The sequence below is a fragment of the Procambarus clarkii genome, chromosome 47, assembly GCF_040958095.1.
Source record: "Procambarus clarkii isolate CNS0578487 chromosome 47, FALCON_Pclarkii_2.0, whole genome shotgun sequence".
NCBI lineage: Eukaryota > Metazoa > Arthropoda > Malacostraca > Decapoda > Cambaridae > Procambarus > Procambarus clarkii.
Window position 1 is genome coordinate 23428516 of NC_091196.1, and position 23311 is coordinate 23451826.

Sequence of the window (23311 nt, forward strand, 5' to 3'; positions counted from 1 at the left end):
AATAGTAGGCCAAAAAGTGAGTTCTGGCTACTAGGTACGACATATATATATATATATAGTTTATATATATGCCATTTATAGTTCCTTTAGCAAGGAACTAAATGGCAAATTAAAAACAAATGTAACTCAGGTACCCATTAAATTTTTAATTTATGCTAATGACCTAACTATAGGAGATGTGTCAACAATTAAGGAGACGAGTAGAAACACCTGAAGATTGTAAGAATCTATAAAATAGTTTGAACAAGACAAAGTGAACGAGAAATGACTTTTGGATTTTTAAGACCTGTAAGAGTGAGTTGATTAGGTGACAGGCGGCCTGACAAACAAGGAAAACCACCTTTAATGACTAATGTAATGACATTACACCTGTAATGGTATGAACAAGATGAAGAGGTTGTAGAAGAAAACTACATTCATAACTTCAAAAGTAGATATGAACTACAAATAAATCATGAATCCTTGCATTAGACAATCTGCAGCTAGGAAGGCGGGGTCCAAGAGCTTGATCCTGTAGGCAGGAACACACATTCATGAAGCGATAAGAACAATGGATGACATTTTTAATTTCTTCAAACATTTTTACATAATTGCTTTTGAGTATTTTAATGTTACTGTTTCCCTTTATTATCAATTTATTATTACCGTTATTAGTCTTATTATTATTATTATTTTTATTACTTCATTATTATTATTAATTATTATCACAGTTGAGTTTCACTTACTGAGTTTATAAATATTTTAATGTGGCTCTTCAGACGTCATTAATTTATAATATGTGCTCAGGACATAGCGGACAGCACGCTGGACTTGTGATCCTGTGGTCCTGGGTTTGATCCCAGGCGCCGGCGAGAAACAATGGGCAGAGTTTCTTTCACCCTATGTCCCTGTTACCTAGCAGTAAAATAGGCACCTGGGTGTTAGTCAGCTGTCATGGGCTGCTTCCTGGGGGTGGAGGCCTGGTCGAGGACCGGGCCGCGGGGACACTAAAATCCCCGAAATCATCTCAAGATAACCTCAAGTAGCTTACATAATTCCCAGGATGCCTTTCATGTGTGCATTTGCAAGTAGATTGGCCTACAGTCATTATAGTCTATCTTGCAACAGCTGTGAGAGGAACAGCAACTCTCTGCAACCGGGTCTTTAGGTATAAATGACATTTGCGTTCTTTTTGTTGGACTTTTTAATTAAAGAATAAAAAGAAAATAACTCATTTGAATATATTTATATTTAAATTAATAGACGTGGGGGTATCCGGTTGTGCCTGGGGCTCTCCTACCCCCTTTTCTTTCACTTCTCCCTCCTTTCCACCTTTCTCTCTCATCTCCCCCTTCTCTCCTTCCCCGTCTCCTTCGCTCTCTTCAAACAACTCTCTCAGAAAAATAATATAACAAAGCACCGAAAAAAGTCTACGGACAACACAACCAACATTTCAGACTTGACTATTAACATTGCAACGAGAGGTTGGGTTAGACCCCGATATTTCTTACAGTGTGACACTGGGGCTGACCGCGAATGGCCTGTGACACGCCCATACCCCAAATGCTTCATGTCAGGAAGTTGGGTATGGACCAGACCCAGGCCGGTCGGCCGAGCGGACAGCACGTGGGGCTTGTGATCCTGTGGTCCTGGGTTCTATCCCAGGCGCCGGCGAGAAACAATGGGCAGAGTTTCTTTCACCCTATGTCCCTGTTACCTAGCAGTAAAATAGGCACCTGGGTGTTAGTCAGCTGTCACGGGCTGCTTCCTGGGGGTGGAGGCCTGGTCGAGGACCGGGCCGCGGGGACACTAAAAAGCCCCGAAATCATCTCAAGATGACCTCAAGATAGGCCTGTGGGCTCCAACTCTGAAGAAACTGGTATATATATATATATATATATATATATATATATATATATATATATATATATATATATATATATATATATATATATATATATATATATTCTATTTGTTTGTGGAAGGAAACCTGTCTCGTTAGATAATCTGTCTTTCTCTTTGCCAGTATCTCTCTCTCTCTCTTTCTCTCATTCTCTCTCTCTCTGTGTCTAGCTCTCGCTCTTCGCACACACTCGACAAATAGGATTATAGTCGTCATAACCAAGCAATCAGTGGGAACCAGAGAGAGTATAATGAGGGTGCCAAGCTTAACTGCTCAAGCTGCTTACTCTATGGCCCTGCTCCTTCCACTCAATTATATCTTGAGTGTGTGTGTGTATGTGTGTGTGTGTGTGTGTGTACTCACCAAGTTGTACTCACCGCTCAACCCTAAGTACAACTAGGTGAGTACTTTGTTGGGCTTGCGGTGGTTGAGCTTTGACTCTTTGGTCCCATCTCACAACTGTCAATCAACAGGTGTACAGGTTCCTGAGCTACAGAAATTCTTTCAAATGTCTCTATGGCTCATTTGGAAACTCAGTTTCCACCTGTGTTCCCTAGTGCGTGTGCCCCTTGTGTTAAATAGCCTGTCATTATCTACCCAATCAATTCCTTTGATAATCTTGTATGTGGTGATCATCTCCCTCCTAACTCTTTTGTCTTCCAGCAACGTGAGGTATAATTCTCGTTGTCTCTCCTCGTAGTTCATACCCCTCAGTTTGAGTACTAGTCTGGTGGTAAACCTTTGAACCTTCTCCAATTTAGACCTATGTTTGACGAGATATGGACACCATGCTGGAGCTGCATACTCCAGGATTGGTCTGGCATATGTGGTATACAAGGTTCTGATTACTTACACAAGTTTCTAAAGGCCGTTATTATGTTGGCCATCCTGGCATATGCCGCTGATGTTATCCTCTTGATATGGGCTTTGGAAGGCAGGTCTGGCGTGATATCAACGCCCAGGTCTTTATCTCTCTCTGACTCTTGAAGTATTTCATCTCCCAAATGATACCTTGTATCTGGTCTCCTGCTTCCTACCTCTATCTTCATTACATTACATTTGCTTGGGTTAAACTCTAACAACCATTTGATCGATCATTCCTGCAGCTTGTCCAGGTCTTCTTGAAGCCTCAAGCTGTCCTCCTCTGTCCTAAGCCTTCTCATGATTTTGGTATCATCAGAGGAATGAGTCTATACCCTCTGGGAGATCATTTACGAATATCAGAAACAGGATAGGTCCGAGTACAGAGCCCTGTGGGACTCCGCTGGTGACTACACGCCAATCTGAGGGGTGACTGTACACCACCTGACTGTAACTCTCTGCTTCTTATTGCTTAGTAGTAGGCATACATCAGTCATAGGAGACTATGGAGTTGTGCTCTGGTTGTCGGTCTGGAGTGGCCTCTCCAGGGCGCAAAGCCAGGGTAGATTGATATTGGAGAAGCTGTTACCCATGCAGCAGGTGCCTATTGCCTGGGTACTCCCTTATCCACTGGAGCACCCTACCAGTTACTCTTGCTTGTTTCTCCAACTTATACACGAACAACTTATGGGGTACTGCGTTAAAAACTTTCCGTCAATCCAAGAAAATGCAGTCCGCCCACCCTTGTTTTTCTTCTTTAATCTTTGTCACCTGGACGTAGAATTCTATTAAAGTCGTAGGGCTAGATTTACCCTCCCTGAACCCATGTTGATGGTGTGTCACGAAGTCCCTTCTTTCCAGATGTGTTACTAGGTTTTTCTCACAATCTTCTCCATCATCTAGCATGGTATAAAAGTTAAGGACACTGGTCGGTAGTTCAGTGCCTCTTGCTTGTCACCCTTTTTGCATATTGGGTACTACATTAGCTGTCTTCCAGCTTTCCGGTAGGTCTCCTGTTTCCAGTGACCTGTTATACACCATAAAGAGTGGCACACTTAGTGCTTCTGCGCCTACTTTTAGTATCCATGGTGAAATTCTGTCAAGCCCAACAGCCTTTGTCACATTCAGCTCCAACAGCTAAATGCTCCAACACATTCAGTTGTGCGTGTTCGCGAGTGTGTGTGCATTTGTGTGAACACATACGCTTTAGTCTGCAACATTTGCTCATCAAATGAACAAAAAAAATTATAACAGCTCCCAATATCCGTTACCAGGGACAATAACGCACAAATTTATTTACTGATAACTAACGTCATATTGACACTGGCGTAATGTTTGATCACGGTAGATTAGGAGGGCCATTTCTGGCACGAAACAGTTTTATTGATCAATGTTGTCATGTTTTGTGCAATATATTCACACTGTCATTATATACAACATTATTCTCTATCATTCATTATACATGACTTCTTCTTCATAATAATAATAATAATAATAATAATAATAATAATAATATTGTTGACCAGACAACACACTAGAAGTTGAAGGGACGACGACGTTTCGGTCCGTCCTGGACCATTCTCAACTCACACACTAGCATTTCTAGTGTGTGGTCTCTGGTCAACATACTTCAGCCACGTTATTGTGACTCATCGCCTGCATAAAAATAATAATTATGCTGTATAAATACAATAGAGATTGTTGTAGCCCATCAGAGAGAACTCTCTAGAGACACAGATGGTAGATAGATCTTCACATCACGTTAAATACACCGTAATAAATCGGATACAATTCCGAACATCTTTGACAGAATTCATCAAACGTTTACTCCCCCTTACGAAACCTATACATCTTCTGTCAGATAATTGCAGCTTCGTTCGCACTTATTGAAAAGTTGATAATCTCCGAAGTCGAACGAGGTTGTTTATAACAATAATAACCTAAACTGTTTCTAATCAATGTAAACAGAGCCGCCATGACGAGGGATGATAGTTTCGGAGCTGGTTGGGCAAATGACTAATGAATTCTGGTCTTTCCAGCGCCGAGATGCAGCCAATCAACGTGTGGTTTACAATGACCACATGGTGCATGCAAGATGGGAAGTTTCATCCATCAAGATTAAATTACCAAACATAAGGTGCCAGAAAACATAAGGTGCCAGAAAACATAAGGTGCCAGAAAACATAAGGTGCCAGAAAACATAAGGTGCCAGAAAACATAAGGTGCCAGAAATACATATCAATTGCAAATTGAATTTGCACGAAAAGAGCCCATTTCCTCTCACGTATCATCCTACATATGCAATAAGATGATTCTTATTGCAAAAATATGCAATGAAATATAAATATGAAATGCAATTCAAATATGCAATTCAATACAAATAAACAATGCAATTCTTCTTGCAAATGATGTACCTTATAATAAACCCTATCACTACAACAATTGCAACATCTCTTAATTGAATGGCTAATGAGACAAGGCTTATCTTGAGGTTATCTTGAGATGATTTCGGGGCTTTAGTGTCCCCGCGGCCCGGTCCTCGACCAGGCCTCCACCCCCAGGAAGCAGCCCGTGACAGCTGACTAATTCCCAGGTACCTATTTACTGCTAGGTAACAGGGGCATTCAGGGTGAAAGAAACTTTGCCCATTTGTTTCTGCCTCGTGCGGGAATCGAACCCGCGCCACAGAATTACGAGTCCTGCGCGCTATCCACCAGGCTACCAGGCCCCTGAATGAATAATATGAACCGGAACTATTGCTTCACCATGTTGCAACACACACACTACCGGTAATGGAGAGATCCGCCTTAATTATAACAGATTCTGTAAAGTAAACTCGTGCTTAAAAAAAATGATTTGCAGCAATAATATTACTAGCGCATTGCTGCTAGTACCACCCGGCGCTACACAGCCCTCACTACTCGACGCATCAGGGACATTAAACACTGGAACCTCAAATTAAAACATGATAAACACACTAACAATACCCATTCTCTTCTCTCCACTGGCTAAAATTACAAGCAAAGAGGGGAAAAACATCCCATTGGTTAAAATTAGTTTAAGATTTACATTCGCCTTAAACATATTTACAAACCCGCAACACAAGGAGACATTCTAAATTATTATTTTTCTTGCGAACACATAAGTGTCCCGAGAAGTAAATATTAAAATTTTGTACTTTGATAAAGTAAAAACCCCCTGCTGGCTTTCGGGGCCGAGCAAATACCCTGTAAACACAGTTGATAGGTCAAGTTATGACCTTCTCTTAAACTGGGTCAGAGCGAATGTGGCCTGGGAATAATGTGCATTTAAATGCTGCCAATGGTGGCACCGGTGGGATTTGCCTAGTGGTTGAATGGTTGTGGGAAGGTGGTATGTTTGCTGGGAGGGTGCTGACAGGTGTTGGGAGGGTGCTGACAGGTGTTGGGAAAGTTTTGACAGGTGCTGTAAGGGAATTCATGGGGGGTTACTAAGTGTTGGCCATTTGCTAGGTAGTAGCATATGTTGGTTTCTGTGATATATAGAAAATGATATAACAAAAAGAAATGTATTGAAAGTAACAAACAGGAATTTACAAATAGAAAGCGACATATAGCAAGCAATATATAGCAAGTGATTTATATAAAAGTGACACACAGAAGGCGGTATATAGAGTGACATTCAGAAAGCGACATATAGAAGGTGACATAGAAAGTTACATATAGAAAGTGGCAAAGTAAATGGAGAACAGTGAGAAACGAGAGTAAAGAAAATTGGCAGAACAGCAGTTAGTTTCTTGTTAGGTTCTGAGTGGTAGTACAGTCCTTCAGGAGAGAAGGTAATCACTCGCCTCACGGCTCCACTGTAGTTAAATTAGGTTAGGTTAGGTTAGGTTATTAACACTATTGCAATACCTCACTAACCATTCAGAAAGTCAAACTTAGTCCTCAACATAGTTTACAACTAAAGTAAACCTTAAGTATATGTACAATGAAGCTGGGTATACCGCATAGTGTACATTTATCTTCGCCACTATGGTTAAAATATTCTGAAATTATTATAGATATTCTAAAATAATATATCTAAGATATATATATATTTTAGACACGAATTATTTCGTGATATTCCTAAATTTAAGAATCGCCAGAGCACTGAAGATTATATTTGCCAAACTGGGATGAAAAGAACTATCCAGAAATACCAAGCAAAACACTTCATTAGAACTAGAATTTGAAGGCATCTGTGTCAAACTTTGAAAATCTAACATTTCACTAACAAATCATAATAAACCCTATAAACACTTCACGATTAGCATTCCCTTAAACCCAAATTAAACCATTACAATCATCATAACATCAGAGAGGAGACCAATTGAACCATCCCATCATAACCTCACACAAATCATGTTAAACCACACATTTCTCACCACCACAACGTTACTGAGAAATCATATTAAACCCAAACATTCCTCATCATCATAACTCACAAATAAACGCGATCTGAAGCCACAATAACGTGGCTGAAGAATGTTGACCAGACCACACACTAGAAGGTGAAGGGACGACGACGACGTTTCGGAATGATCCAGGACGGACCGAAACGTTGTCGTCGTCCCTTCACCTTCTAGTGTGAGGTCAAATCAACACTCACAAATAGATCACATTAAACCACGTGGTTTTCACTGTCATCATCACTGAAGTTTGAATCATCGCGAGCAAAAGCCATATGACCGTTCTGGGTATCATCATTACACAGGCTTTACCAAAAAAACTAAATGATCTTCCTAACGAGTCTAATAAGAGATTAAGCGTTACAACCGTTTTGCCTCTAGTCTCTCATCCTCTTTACGCTATCATATCGTAGAAGTGTTCGGATGATCTTCAGAAGCAGTGGGTATGTGGACCGTTCCACATATTCCGGTTGGTTCCGTGTGGTTCTACAGGCAGTGGGTCGTCGTTCCTTATATTCTGGAAGGGGATCGAATGGTTCGTATGACAGTGGATCGTCCGTTCCATATATTCCGGTTTGTTTCGTATAGTTCTACAGACAGAGGTTCGTTCTTTCGTTATATTGCAGAACCGTGTGGATAATTCGTGCGGGTTGTCAGTAGTTTATTCGTGATAAAGTAGTAGCGCTCGGATTGTAGTAGTTCGAGGACTACTGCAATCCATAATATAGTCTTAGGCTTAGTGCTTTCCCCTGTTCATGACCCTACCTCCCCCCCTACACACACACAACCTACTAAGCCATGATGAGCGTAGAGGATCTCAATAGGTCGTTAAACCAGACTTAATTCACAGTTAAGTGAAACAAACCACGAGAACGCATATATGGAGTATCTATAGATAAAACTAACGGAACAGTGAAGAACAGTTAAAGCGTAAACGGACAAATGGACGAGAACATGCACATCGAACACATCCGGAACAACGGGACGAGAACACTCACGCAGAACAAAAAACTGGGGAACAGACCATACATGAAGAACAATTAGAACCGGACGAATATTAACCGGACGAATATTTTTTCCTCGTGACCATAACCGGGTAACGGGTCGAGGAGATACATAAAGAGCCACGAAATAACGAAAAAAGAACATACACGAAGAACATTCACAGTCGAAGAACATTAACAACCAAATAACATTAACAGTCAACGCGTCGAGACTGTATGCCGTATATAATTAACGGAAACATACACAAATACACGTGAGCATGAAATACAACCAAACTAACACTGTATTACGAAGAAAAAAAAATAAATCACAAAATCTTTCCTGCTTTCTATTCTGTATTTATTTTCTGAATAAGAGCCGCGCTGGGATTAAATTATTTAATTACTTAACAATTTACATTTTACGAAACAAGAATTTATGTATCTAATTTCGTTAATTATTCAATTGTTCGTAACGACCCATGAAACAGGGATTAAAAATCCCTGCGTCTAGTCCTCGGGGAGTTGATAACACCTAATGTTCCTGAATGTTTTATTTAGAGACAGAAAAACAGACAGAGATACAGACAGACACAAACCCAGACATAGACAGAAGCAGACAACCATAGATAGACAAGACACAGACAGGCAGAAGCCAGACAGACAAGACATACATAGACAGAAACAGACAATCAAGCCAGACACAGACAGAATCAGCCGCGGTGACATAGACACAGACAAAGACAAACACACTATGAAAAAAATGAAATAGCTGTAGAATCTTGTCCCATCTTTCAGTGTTAAAACTATCTCAAGGAACACACCTTATCAAAACTTTGATCACATGACGATAAAACATTATTTTCGTGGTTAATGTGGATAAAGCTTTCCCAATTTCCCAATTCTCTGCCAGTAATTCCACCCTACAACCACTGCTCTCTAACAGCTCAATTTAGATCCATTATATAATGAACTTTACCCATAAATCGAATACAACTGAACTTACTTCATCAGGAAAATAATGAAGTTCTACGTGAGTCAACTTGGAAATAAATTAGGTACAAAATGAAGGCTAAAGTTGTTGGTTGATGAGTATAATGTTTTGCTGAGGTTATCATGAGGGTAGACTACTTTGTCAGTTCATTTGGATGAGGGGAGACCACTTTGTCAGTCCATTTGGATGAGGGGAGACCACTTTGCCAGTCCATCTGGATGAGGGGTAGACCACTTTGCCAGTCCATCTGGATGAGGGTAGACCACTTTGTCAGTCCATTTGGATGAGGGGAGACCACTTTGTCAGTCCATCTGGATGAGGGGAGACCACTTTGTCAGTCCATCTGGATGAGGGTAGACCACTTTGTCAGTCCATCTGGATGAGGGTAGACCACTTTGTCAGTCCATTTGGATGAGGGGAGACCACTTTGTCAGTCCATCTGGATGAGGGGAGACCACTTTGTCAGTCCATCTGGATGAGGGGAGACCACTTTGTCAGTCCATCTGGATGAGGGGAGACCACTTTGTCAGTCCATCTGGATGAGGGGAGACCACTATGTCAGTTCATTTGGATGAGGGGAGACCACTTTGTCAGTCCATCTGGATGAGGGGAGACCACTTTGTCAGTTCATTTGTATGAGGGGAGACCACTTTGCCAGTCCATCTGGATGAGGGGAGACCACTTTGTCAGTCCATTTGGATGAGGGGAGACCACTTTACAAGTCCATTTGGATGAGGGGAGGACCACTTTGCCAGTCCATCTGGATGAGGGGAGACCACTTTGTCAGTCCATTTGGATGAGGGGAGACCACTTTGCCAGTCCATCTGGATGAGGGGAGACCACTTTGTCAGTCCATCTGGATGAGGGAAGACCACTTTGTCAGTCCATTTGGATGAGGGGAGACCACTTTGCCAGTCCATCTGGATGAGGGGAGACCACTTTGTCAGTCCATTTGGATGAGGGGAGACCACTTTGCCAGTCCATCTGGATGAGGGGAGACCACTTTGTCAGTCCATCTGGATGAGGGGAGACCACTTTGTCAGTCCATTTGGATGAGGGGAGACCACTTTGTCAGTCCATTTGGATGAGGGGAGACCACTTTGTCAGTCCATTTGGATGAGGGGAGACCACTTTACAAGTCCATTTGGATGAGGGGTAGACCACTTTGCCAGTCCATCTGGATGAGGGTAGACCACTTTGCCAGTCCATCTGGATGAGATATGAGGGACAGAACAAGATTTGGGATGCGACAAAACCCTATGAGCTGGGATACGAGGACGGACCACGAGCTGGGATACGAGGACGGACCACGAGCTGGGATACGAGGACGGACCAGGAGCTGGGATAGGAGGATAGAGTAAAGGAACATTGCCTAATCGTTTGGACCATCGGGAAATGGAACTCCGTCTCTGCAAGAGGCGAGATCGTTCCACTGCCGACCAGTTTAAGTCAATGGGGGAAGTTCTTGGTATATATACCGAGGAAGGATGGGGAAGCACTTGCATGGTGCTCAAGTGTCATTTGAAGAGGTATTTCCTCCCACTATTTCAATGGGAATTTAGAGGGGGAAATTTAGAAATTTAGAAATTTAGTTTAGTTAAAACTTCACTAAATTTTACTCTGTTGCTGCTGCCGTTTCCTCCCTCTGTTGATGATTCTTTTATTTTGTCTCTTCCTGTTGCAAGCTCCTCTGCTGAACTTTCTGATACTGTTGCCCGTTTTCTCCATTAACATCAATCAACATCTCTCTGTCTCTCTCTCTGTCTCTCTCTCTCTCTCTCTCTCTCTCTCTCTCTCTCTCTCTCTCTCTCTCTCTCTCTCTCTCTCTCACACACACTCTCACACACTCTCTCACACTCTCTCACACTCTCTCACACTCTCTCACACTCTCTCACACTCTCTCTCTCACACTCTCTCACACTCTCTCACACTCTCTCACACTCTCTCTCACTCTCTCTCTCACTCTCTCTCTCACTCTCTCTCTCACACTCTCTCACACTCTCTCACACTCTCTCACTCTCTCTCACTCTCTCTCTCTCTCTCTCTCTCTCTCTCTCTCTCTCTCTCTCTTTCTCACCTCGAGGGCTGTGTGTGTGTGTGTGTGTGTGGGGACGCCACAGCCGAGGTGGCAGCTGCTAATCACCTTGATGTTGAAAGGCATCCTCCCCCCCAACCATCGTTAGACCAACCTCACCTCTATTCCAATTACACAGAAGAGTGTTTCGTAAGTCTAATTAGCAGCCGGCGAGACACAACGCCCTCGGTTCGAATCCCTCTGGTTTGTGCCGGTAACTAACTTGTTGTTGCACAACTGTTTTGGCTCACCAGTAACGTATGAACCCTAGCCACCCACCTAATCTATCGAGGCCGTTGGATAGATAACGTCAGTATTGCGGTGCTCTAATGTTCACTGTTACGACGCATTTTTAACGAAAAGGTCGATTCTTTAAAATAATTGCGACGTGTTGCGTGAACGGCTGTGTAACACACACACACACACACACACACACACACACGCACACACACACACACACACACACGCACACACACACACACACACACATGACGATGCAAAAATTATGAGGAGGATTGAAACAGAGGATGATAGTAGGAGGCTACAAGATGACCTGGATAGACTGAGTGAATGGTCCAACAAATGGCTGTTGAAGTTCAACCCGAGTAAATGCAAAGTAATGAAACTAGGCAGTGGAAACAGGAGGCCAGGCACAGGATACAGAATAGGAGATGAAGTACTTAATGAAACAGACAGAGAGAAAGATCTAGGAGTTGATATCACACCAAACCTGTCTCCTGAAGCCCACATAAAGAGAATAACGTCTGCGGCATATGCGAGGCTGGCTAACATCAGAACGGCGTTCAGGAACCTGTGTAAGGAATCATTCAGAATCTTGTACACCACATATGTAAGACCAATCCTGGAGTATGCGGCCCCAGCATGGAGCCCGTACCTTGTCAAGCACAAGACGAAGCTGGAAAAAGTCCAAAGGTATGCTACTAGACTAGTCCCAGAACTAAGAGGCATGAGTTATGAGGAAAGGCTGCGGGAAATGCACCTCACGACACTGGAAGACAGAAGAGTAAGGGGGGACATGATCACAACCTACAAAATCCTCAGGGGAATCGACCGGGTAAACAAGGATGAACTATTCAACACTGGTGGGACGCGAACAAGGGGACACAGGTGGAAGCTGAGTACCCAAATGAGCCACAGAGACGTTAGAAAGAACTTTTTCAGTGTCAGAGTAGTTAGTAAATGGAATGCATTAGGAAGTGATGTGGTGGAGGCTGACTCCATACACAGTTTCAAATGTAGATATGATAGAGCCCAATAGGCTCAGGAATCTGTACACCAGTTGATTGACGGTTGAGAGGCGGGACCAAAGAGCCAGAGCTCAACCCCCGCAAGCACAATTAGGTGAGTACAATTAGGTGAGTACACACTGGAAGATAGAAGAGTTAGGGGGACATGATCACCACATACGAGATTCTCAAAGGAATTGATAGGGTAGATAGACTATTTAACACCAGAGGAACACGCACAAGGGGACACAGGTGGAAATTGAGTGGCCAAATGAGCCAAAGAGATATTAGAAAGAACTTTTTTAGTGTCAGAGTGGTTAGTAAATGGAATGCATTAGGAAGCGATGTGGTGGAGGCTGACTCCATACACAGTTTCAAATGTAGATATGATAGAGCCCAGTAGGCTCAGGAACCTGTACACCAGTTGATTGACGGTTGAGAGGCGGGACCAAAGACCTAGAGCTCAACCCCCGCAAGCACAACTAGGTGAGTACACACACACGCACACAAACTTCAAGGGCTGCCTGGAATGTACCTGTAGTGGGTTCTGAGAGTGGTTCTACTCCCTAAGCCCGGAATGAAGCTACGTTTGCCTTATGATAACTTGATCTAAATGACTGTTGCGTGCAGCGGCCCGCAGACCAACATATCCATGACACAACCTGGTTAATCCGACACTTCCTGCACGAACTTCCCTAATTGTTTCTTGAACATATCCACAGCCGGAAAAACTAGACTTGGAAAGCTTTATGAAGCTAAACACCGAAAATATAACGTCATTTTTAAGATATGCAGCACCGGCGTGGACCCCCAAACCCGTGACAAGCCTACGAAGGATCTTAGAGAATTCTGAGGTTTCCCATAAGAGTGGTTTCAGGACCAGAAGAGGTGGTGGAGACCAGGAGCAGCAGTCTGGGGTCTCGACCACAGTCCATGGTCCCATGGTCCTAGCCACAGTCCATGGTCCCATGGTCCTAGCCACAGACCATGGTCCCCATGGTCCTAGCCACAGACCATGGTCCCATGGTCCTAGCCACAGACCATGGTCCCATGGTCCTAGCCACAGACCATGGTCCCATGGTCCTAGCCACAGTCCATGGTCCCATGGTCCTAGCCACAGTCCATGGTCCTAACTACAGTCTAAGCCCATGACCTCAAACTGGGGTCCTGATCTCACCATTTACCCCCAACAAACAGAAAATCACCAGCACCAAACAGAGAAGAAAAACACAGCAATGAACCAGAGAAGAAAAACGCAGCAAAGGACCAAGACTGGTCGGTAGACAGCAAGAAATGGACGCTCACGCGACTAACAACATTAGATGAGAAAATGGGAAGAACCAAAATAGGAAAGAATGAAACCAAAGGAACCTCAAAGTGCAGATAAAAAATATAAAGATAAAAACAAAGTTAAAGTGGGCAGAATAAATTAAATTTATATATCCATCAATAATATATATATATATATATATATATATATATATATATATATATATATATATATATATATATATATATATGAGAGAGAGAGAGAGAGAGAGAGAGAGAGAGAGAGAGAGAGAGAGAGAGAGAGAGAGAGAGAGAGAGAGAGAGAGAAAACTAAATTAATACCCCACATATATACATCCCTTATGGCTTCCATTCATCTCTATAAATAATAAACCCCATTTTACCTTCCAACCAAATAATACAAATTTTTTCCAAATTAATGAAATAAAAGCATTACAAATGCAATATAATTCTTCAAAAAAATATATAAAATCTTTGATTTTTGATTTACATAATTTCATTTCTTTTCAGCGAGGCGGAGATTAAAAACTTTACACTGTCACACGCGGAAGTGAATTATCAATTAAAAAACTTTTGTGTTGAAAAGTCGTGAATGATTGATGAGAAATGTTTACAAGTTACAGTGTTGCAATCTCAGTATAGTCTAACGTCATACTGACTTGCAGTGTTGCAATCTCAGTATTGTCTAACGTCATACTGACTTGCAGTGTTGCAAACTCAGTATAGTCTAACGTCATACTGACTTGCAGTGTTGCAATCTCAGTATAGTCCAACGTCATACTGACTTGCAATGTTGCAATCTCAGTATAGTCCAACGTCATACTGACTTGCAATGTTGCAATCTCAGTATAGTCCAACGTCATACTGACTTGCAGTGTTGCAATCTCAGTATAGTCCAACGTCATACTGACTTGCAGTGTTGCAATCTCAGTATAGTCCAACGTCATACTGACTTGCAGTGTTGCAATCTCAGTATAGTCTAAAATCATACTGACATAGTGTTGCACTCTTCTCATATGCTCTGTTTAAACTTAATGAGACTGTGTCGGAGCTCAGTGTATGATGAAGCAGGTATACTGAGTGTATACCTGTATGATGAAGCAGGTATACTGCTATACCTGCTCACACTCGGTCCTGCGCGACCGAGTGTGAGTACATACGAGTGCATGACTCAGTGCGAATGAGACTGCGAATGAGTGCATGACTAGGGGCACATACAAGAGTGTGTATGAGCATGAGTGCGTATGAGTGTGCATGAGAGCATGAGTGCGTATATGAGCATGAGTGCGTAAGTGAGCATGAGTGCGTATGTGAGCATGAGTGCGTAAGAGCACATGCAGTGTTTCCAGAGTCAGCCAATCCTCATAAGAAACACACTCAGCAATACCAAAAGAAACTCAAATTCCTCCGACGATGAGAAACATGAAAATTATGAGGCCAAACAGGAAAATTATGAGGTCAAACAGGAAAATTATGAGGTCAAACAGGAAAATTATGAGGTCAAACAGGAAAATTATGAGGCCAAACAGGAAAATTATGATACCAAACAGGAAAATTATGATACCAAACAGGAAAATTATGAGGCCAAACAGGAAAATTATGATACCAAACAGGAAAATTATGAGGCCAAACAGGAAAATTATGAGGAACAGACCGATTATGAGGGAAAACATGTAAGATTATGACGAAGATCAGTAAGATTATAAGCAGCAGAAACATTACGAGAAGGAAGAGAAAGATTATGAGGTGAAACATTATGACAAGACACAGGAAAATTTTGAGGAGATATAGAAACATCATGACAATTAAGAACGAATAATAATATGAGGAAGAACAGTTACATTAAGAAGAACAAAAGATAATGAGTAACAAAGATAAATAGTAACCCAGAGAAAATGAGGAAGATTAGAAGAAACGGAATATAAGAAGGAATATAAGAAAGAATAGATAGGAAAAATAAAGAGAGGAACGTGAAGGAAAAAATGATAAATATCTAGAAAACTGGAAATTTAAAGAACGGGAAAGGAAGGAAAAGGAAAGAGTATGAGGGAGGGAGAGAGAGAAAGAGAGACGGAGGGAGAGAGAGAAGGAGGCTGCTTCCAGAGAGTGCCAAGAGCAGAGGCACTTCCCATCAGGAGAACCTCCTTCACTGCTCCTTGGAAGAGTGCCACACACTAATGAGGAGTGCCAAGTCACTTCAGATTGTGTCAGTAGCACAATAAAGGACCTTCCGACTACTTCTATTCGATAGATGCAACACCTCGCCCTGGCATCTATCGAACAGAACACCCAATCTATTAAAGATTTTTTTGGATGTGCAAAATATTCAGACAAATTTATATGAGACACACACTTGAATTTAGTAATTGGAGACTCAAATTCGAATCTCCTTTGATTCCAGGGACTGAGACAGTGACCCCACGATACATATTTCATGAGAAGAGAAGTGAGATGATTACCTTGCCGAGAGGAACAATATATAATAATGACTGCAGAAGTTCAATAAAATATACATACATCTCTCTCTCTCTCTCTCTCTCTCTCTCTCTCTCTCTCTCTCTCTCTCTCTCTCTCTCTCTCTCTCTCATATGATCTACATATTAAAGCAACATTGTGGCATCTTGAAGAGAGGCTCCTGAACCCACGACAATGGAGGAGTCTTAACAAATAACAAGACACCGAATTACTCCCAAGATCGCTTTTCTTGAGCTATATTTATGCCCAGGAAGTCAAAGGATGGTATTATTTTTCCCAAGAAAATTCCCAGTATAATGAACGCTAAGGGGCTGAAGCTCCGAGAATTGATGTAAACATACAAAATGAATTTTGACAGAGATTGTGTTCAGAAATTATTTGCTGTTCTCAGGCACGACAAGTAAAGCTATGGTCTTGCAGACTGGTTGTGTTTGTTCCCCCTCTCTCGTAGGTTAGTGTGTTTGTTTCCCCCTGAAGGAGGGGAAATAAGACCAAGGCACACCACGGTCTCAGAGCCATCTGGGGGCCTCCCCCTGAGATATTCCTAGGGCAGCAGACATCAGGACAATGGGGCCCTGTGAGGCTTTGTACATGATCCCTTCCTCTAAGGAGTCGCTCGGGGAGAACATCCTTCTTCCCTTCCTCCAATCCATCCTCATCTTCCTCCACCGTCTCCTCTTCCTTCTCCTCCTTCCTTCCTCCAGCCCCTGTTGACCAACCTAAACAGGGACAAACGTTGTCAACAGGGGACAAAAACGGTATTCGCGACTCACTATACTATTGGTCTGAACTCCCTCTTGCAGGCTTTAGGAATATTCATTACTTTTTTTTTTACTCTGACATCCTATCTACCCCGTGTATCTATCTTGTGACTTTACAGGAAATAGACCGTCAGGTTTTGGTCGTTTCCGGAAGCCAAAGTGCATCGATAGACTGTTGTATGTTTGGAATGGTTCAGTATGATTGGTTATAGGTATGTGAACGGGCTGATAGATATGTAGTCGGGGTGCTCAAGGGTATTGTACCGGATAAACTTATCAATGGCATTGCTATATGGCTCGGATAATGGCGTTGAAGTTCTGTATATCAGGTATAAGGTGGATATGGTTTATATATCCTAGGTAAATTGTAAGTTGTGTGTGTGTGTGTGTGTGTGTGTGTGTGTGTGTGTGTGTGTGTGTGTGTGTGTGTTGCGTGTGTGAGTGTGTGTGTGAGTGTGTGTGTATGAGTGTGTGTGTGAGTGTGTGTGTGAGTGTGTGAGTGTGTGTGTGTGAGTGTGTGTGTGTGAGTGTGTGTGTGAGTGTGTGTGTGAGTGTGTGAGTGTGTGTGTGTGTGTGTGTGTGTGTGTGTGTGTGTGTGTGTGTGTGTGTGTGTGTGTGTGTGTGTGTGTGTTGCGTGTGTGTTGCGTGTGTGAGTGTGTGTGTGTGTGTGTGTGTGTGTGTGTGTGTGTGTGTGAGTGTGTGAGTGTGTGTGTGTGTGAGTGTGTGTGTGAGTGTGTGTGTGAGTGTGTGTGTGTGTGAGTGTGTGTGTGTGTGTGTGTGTGTGAGTGTGTGTGAGTGTGTGAGTGTGTGTGTGAGTGTGTGTGTGTGTGTGTGTGTGTGTGTGTGTGTGTGTGTGTGTGTGTGTGTGTGTGTGAGTGTGTGTGTGAGTGTGTGTGTGAGTGTGTGTGTGTGTGAGTGTGTGTGTGTGTGTGTGTGTGAGTGTGTGTGTGTGTGTGTGTGTTGCGTGTGTGAGTGTGTGTGTGAGTGTGTGTGTGTGTGTGTGTGTGTGAGTGTGTGTGTGAGTGTGTGTGTGAGTGTGTGTGTGTGTGAGTGTGTGTGTGTGTGTGTGTGTTGCGTGTGTGAGTGTGTGTGTGAGTGTGTGTGTGTGAGTGTGTGTGTGAGTGTGTGTGTGTGTGTGTGTGTGTGTGTGTGTGAGTGTGTGTGTGTGTGTGTGTGTGTGTGAGTGTGTGTGTGTGTGTGTGTGTGTGTGTGTTGCGTGTGTGAGTGTGTGTGTGTGTGTGAGTGTGTGAGTGTGTGTGTGAGTGTGTGTGTGTGTGTGTGTGTGTGTGTGTGTGTGTGTGAGTGTGTGTGTGAGTGTGTGTGTGAGTGTGTGTGTGTGTGAGTGTGTGTGTGTGTGTGTGTGAGTGTGTGTGTGTGTGTGTGTGTTGCGTGTGTGAGTGTGTGTGTGAGTGTGTGTGTGTGTGTGTGTGTGTGAGTGTGTGTGTGAGTGTGTGTGTGAGTGTGTGTGTGTGTGAGTGTGTGTGTGTGTGTGTGTGTGTGTGCGTGTGTGAGTGTGTGTGTGAGTGTGTGTGTGTGTGTGTGTGTGTGTGTGTGTGTGTGTGTGTGTGTGTGTGTGTGTGTGTGTGTGAGTGTGTGTGTGTGTGTATGTTGCGTGTGTGAGTGACATAGCAACTCGACAGGTCTCGTGAGGTGTTGCAAGGTGGATTTCGCTTGTCTTACAGAGCCTCTCAACACACACAGACAGACAACAACAGCAGCAGGTGATGTTCCAAGTTGGAGGGGAAGGGCTTCAAGTTCCTGATATCCAGCTGTGGACGGAGCTGTGGCGTAACCCGGCCTACTATCACTGGATAGTAGCCCTGACCTAGACTATTCTCGTGGAGGGGATAGATAATAGCACAACCGGATCTAGTGCTGTGTGGACTATTAACTAGTCTTGATATCAGGATGGGTTAAATGGAGACAAAAGGTAGTTATGAGGCAGCCTCACTATCCCTGCCTCATTTGACCTGCCAGTGTTCATGTTGTGTAGTGTTAACTGATGGTTTTAATTACGTGTTATGTACGTGCCACTGTATTTGGGTTTGGGGGGGAGCAGAGAGTCAGGATAACCGGTTCTAAAAGTTCTAAAAGCATATTATTAAGAGGAGAAAATTTAACAGATGTTCCATATCATTAATAAACGGAATTTGATTTGCTGACCATTCAGAAAGGTTCTAAAAAATAACTCGCCAATCAGTACGTAACTATGTACCTTTTTACAAATCAGAGCAAGTCAGAAGAGAGAGTCGATCAAGGAACTTGATTGATGAACCTATATGTCAATCGGCAGGATGTTTGCACCCTTAGAACTCATCTGTGGAATCTGCCAATTGTTGAGGGTGCCCATCAATGCATCAATGGTGTTCATCAACACTTGCTCAAGAGGATAGGATTTTGTCCGGGGGAGGCTGAGAGTCACCTCTCAACGCTGGACCCTAAAGAGGACACGTGTATCACTGGATTAAGAAGTCTTGATCAAAAGGATTGAGTGTGATTTTCAGTATACGGAGTGCGAAAGCATGGGCCTCTTGATCCTTTTGCCTTCAGAAGATTTAAGCAAGTGGCTACTGCTTCCTGGGGGTGGAGGCCTGGTCGAGGACCGGGCCGCGGGGACACTAAAGCCCCGAAATCATCTCAAGATAATCTCAAGAAGTGTCAGAAAAGATCCCACGTGGATGAATGACAGATGAAAACCACAGGAGTTTAAGATGACGAGGGAAATGTTAAGAACACAAGGAACAAGAGTGATGTCCCCGGCCAGCAGGTGGTGAGGATTGACTGGGGGAACTGCCAGATGTTTCAAAAGGAGGCCACCAACATGTGTGGTAATACATGAGAGGTAATCATTAATCACTTTTGGTTATCGATTACCTTCCTTTACTGCCAAGTTGGTGAACTATGAAAAGTTTGGTCGACAGGACAAACGACAACTGAATTGGCATTAAAGTTTAATGATTACTAGACAAGTCTGTACTCGTATAATTACCTTATTGTATTTACAGGATGAGCGCTACGCTCGTGGTGTTCCGTCTTCCCAGCACTCTTTGTCGTACAACACTTTGAAACTACAGACGGTTTTGGACGCCAAAACCGTCAGTAGTTTCAAAGACTGCTTCTTTGTAAATTTTATAGATTCCTGTTTCTATTTTATATGTAGTGGTCATATCTCTTCGATTTCTTCCATATTTAACACCTCTAGTCTCTCTCCTCGCAATCCTTTTTTTCAGTTCCGGAAACCATCTAATACCATGTCTGTTGCCCCTTTTCTGGTTTATTGATGCAGGATTTGCATTTGGTGACAGATCAGTGGAGTAATTCAGTGTTGCAAGAGAGGAAGAGTAGTAATATGATCTCATTCAGTGGGAATCGAATCTTGCCAGACGCACCAAGATGTAACAAGAGAGTCCAGCAATCACAGCATCTGAGTGGGAGGGAGATGAACAGATTTCCAGGTTGATGGGATGCTGGAGTCTTTGCTAACTCAGAAACCAATTCGTTTCCCTAGTGAGAATATTGCTTAGAAGTTCCAGGTAAAAAGCGACACTATTAAGTAGGACTGATCGTTACAGCGACACCTTCGATTCTTGCAGGTCGGAGCTCGATCCCCTACCGTCTTAAGTGGTTGGGCACCCATTCCTTCTCTCTCGTCTCATCCCAGTTCCTTGTCCTCCTATCCCTTCCTGGTGTTCCATAGTGGTACTGGCCTTGTGCTTTCTCCTAATAACTACCTGCCTCGTTAGATAGTCCCCCATTCCCCGTATAACTATCCATTAAGGCTGTTATCTATATACTTCGTGCGCTAGTTTCAAGTGCTACATAATTCCTACGAAAAATTCTGAAACCTTCGATATATTCCCACTTAATATAAGTAGCTGTCATTGTAAATGATAATCACTTCGTTCATTTACAGATTTGCGAATTTGATGTCAAATTTGTAACCACGTTATACTGCCTGTAATCCCTCTTGATAGTGAACTATACACACACACACAATGTAAAGTATGTATGAGTGAATTATATAAATGCGAGATAAAGAACTATATACCCAACTGTAATGAATGAAACACTAATATAAACTGATTCAAAAAGAGCTATGGAATGGGAGATCAAGAACAGAAGACTATCAGAAATATATATAAATTCGAGGTTTCTGTACTGTAAGTTTTATCTGGCGACTTCCGGAAGAAATTCAGGTTAACAAGTCGAGGCAACAGTGATGGGCTGAGGCCAACATTCTATAGGATGTTGTTGTTGTTGTTGTTAAAGATTCGCTACCTGGAACAAAGCTCCAAGTAGCACGGGCTATGGCGAGCCCGCAGTACCCCCCTCATTCTCTAGGAGGAAGCAGCAGGTATTGTCATAATGGCCAGGGGGTCGAGTAGGGACTAGTGGTGTGTGTGGCCAGGGGGTCGAGGAGGGGCTAGTGGTGTGTGTGGCCAGGGGGTCGAGTAGGGGATAGTGGTGTGTGTGTATGGCCAGGGGGTCGAGTAGGGGCTAGTGGTGTGTGGCCAGGGGGTCGAGTAGGGGCTAGTGGTGTGTGTGGCCAGGGGGTCGAGTAGGGGCTAGTGGTGTGTGTGGCCAGGGGGTCGAGTAGGGGCTAGTGGTGTGTGGCCAGGGGGTCGAGTAGGGGCTAGTGGTGTGTGTGGCCAGGGGGTCGAGTAGGGGCTAGTGGTGTGTGTGGCCAGGGGGTCGAGTAGGGGCTAGTGGTGTGTGGCCAGGGGGTCGAGTAGGGGCTAGTGGTGTGTGTGGCCAGGGGGTCGAGTAGGGGATAGTGGTGTGTGTGTATGGCCAGGGGGTCGAGTAGGGGCTAGTGGTGTGTGGCCAGGGGGTCGAGTAGGGGCTAGTGGTGTGTGTGGCCAGGGGGTCGAGTAGGGGCTAGTGGTGTGTGTGGCCAGGGGGTCGAGTAGGGGCTAGTGGTGTGTGGCCAGGGGGTCGAGTAGGGGCTAGTGGTGTGTGTGGCCAGGGGGTCGAGTAGGGGCTAGTGGTGTGTGTGGCCAGGGGGTCGAGTAGGGGCTAGTGGTGTGTGTGGCCAGGGGGTCGAGTAGGGGCTAGTGGTGTGTGTGGCCAGGGGGTCGAGTAGGGGATAGTGGTGTGTGTGGCCAGGGGGTCGAGTAGTGGATAGTGGTGTGTGTGTGTGGCCAGGGGGTCGAGTAGGGGCTAGTGGTGTGTGTGGCCAGGGGGTCGAGTAGGGGCTAGTGGTGTGTGTGGCCAGGGGGTCGAGTAGGGGCTAGTGGTGTGTGTGGCCAGGGGGTCGAGTAGGGGATAGTGGTGTATGTGTGTGGCCAGGGGGTCGAGTAGGGGCTAGTGGTGTGTGTGTGGCCAGGGGGTCGAGTAGGGGCTAGTGGTGTGTGTGGCCAGGGGGTCGAGTAGGGGCTAGTGGTGTGTGTGGCCAGGGGGTCGAGTAGGGGCTAGTGGTGTGTGTGGCCAGGGGGTCGAGTAGGGACTAGTGGTGTGTGGCTAGTGGCTCAGAGCAGCAGGGATGGCCTGCATGGGGAGTATAGAGGACCGAAGGACCCGGGAAGCCTGTAAGGAAGAGGCTTTACTGATGTAGACAGAACAGTGGACCGATTCTGTATTGTTTTTGTCAGTCAGACACAATTTCTGTCACGTTTGCTTTCATTGTCTTCCTCTCTCTCTCTCTCTCTCTCTCTCTCTCTCTCTCTCTCTCTCTCTCTCTCTCTCTCTCTCTCTCTCTCTTTCTCTCACAGGACCTGCGTGGTATGGGCCAATTAGCCTTGCTGCAGTTATCATCTTCTCAGGGGAAGGTGTCCATAAGGGTGACCTTGCCCTGCCCTCTAGACAATTAGAGATGCTCGTTAGCCTTGAGAGTACAGTTTCCGGCTCTTGGGTATTGACGCTTATAGCTGATATACCAGACGACAGGAAATGATGCCAAAGAAGCAGTGAAATAGATAAGTCAAATACCCAAACGTGGTCTCCCACCTTAATAATACATTGAAGAGTATTAACCTCCTGAAGGTGTGGTTCTCGAGCGGGTGGGTGTGGGCGGGAGAGTAAAAAGGGCGGACTGAAGCGGTGGGTGGGCGGCGTGGGCGTGTGTATAAGAGCGGGCGGGCTGGCGGGAAATTCGGGCGGGGTTTTGTGGGGGTGTTGTTGTGGGGGGAGAGGTCTGGTAATAAGGTGGAGGTGGCGACAAGGAAGACGTTATCGGGGACGATGATGAACAGGGTGGAGCGGGTGGAGCGGGCGGAGGGCCCGCGGGTGGGTGGAAGGGGCGGTCAGGTGGCAGGTTTGACCTCAGTGCGCAGACGCGGGCGGTGCCGGGTGGCGGCGGCGACGGCTACTGAGTCA

The 23311-nt window shown here is 44.3% G+C and overlaps 1 protein-coding gene across 1 annotated transcript; it reads left to right on the plus strand.

The window, feature by feature from the left end:
• Positions 1 to 15094: 15094 nt before the first annotated feature.
• Positions 15095 to 15445, plus strand: LOC138350876 (uncharacterized). The gene has a single exon (XM_069302323.1). The coding sequence runs from the start codon at positions 15095 to 15097 to the stop codon at positions 15443 to 15445; it is 351 nt and encodes a 116-aa protein (XP_069158424.1).
• Positions 15446 to 23311: the final 7866 nt, after the last annotated feature.

Coding starts and splice junctions, on each gene's coding strand:
- LOC138350876 (XM_069302323.1), top strand. CDS start 15,095: ATGCAGTGTTTCCAGAGTCAGCCAATCCTCATAAGAAACACACTCAGC.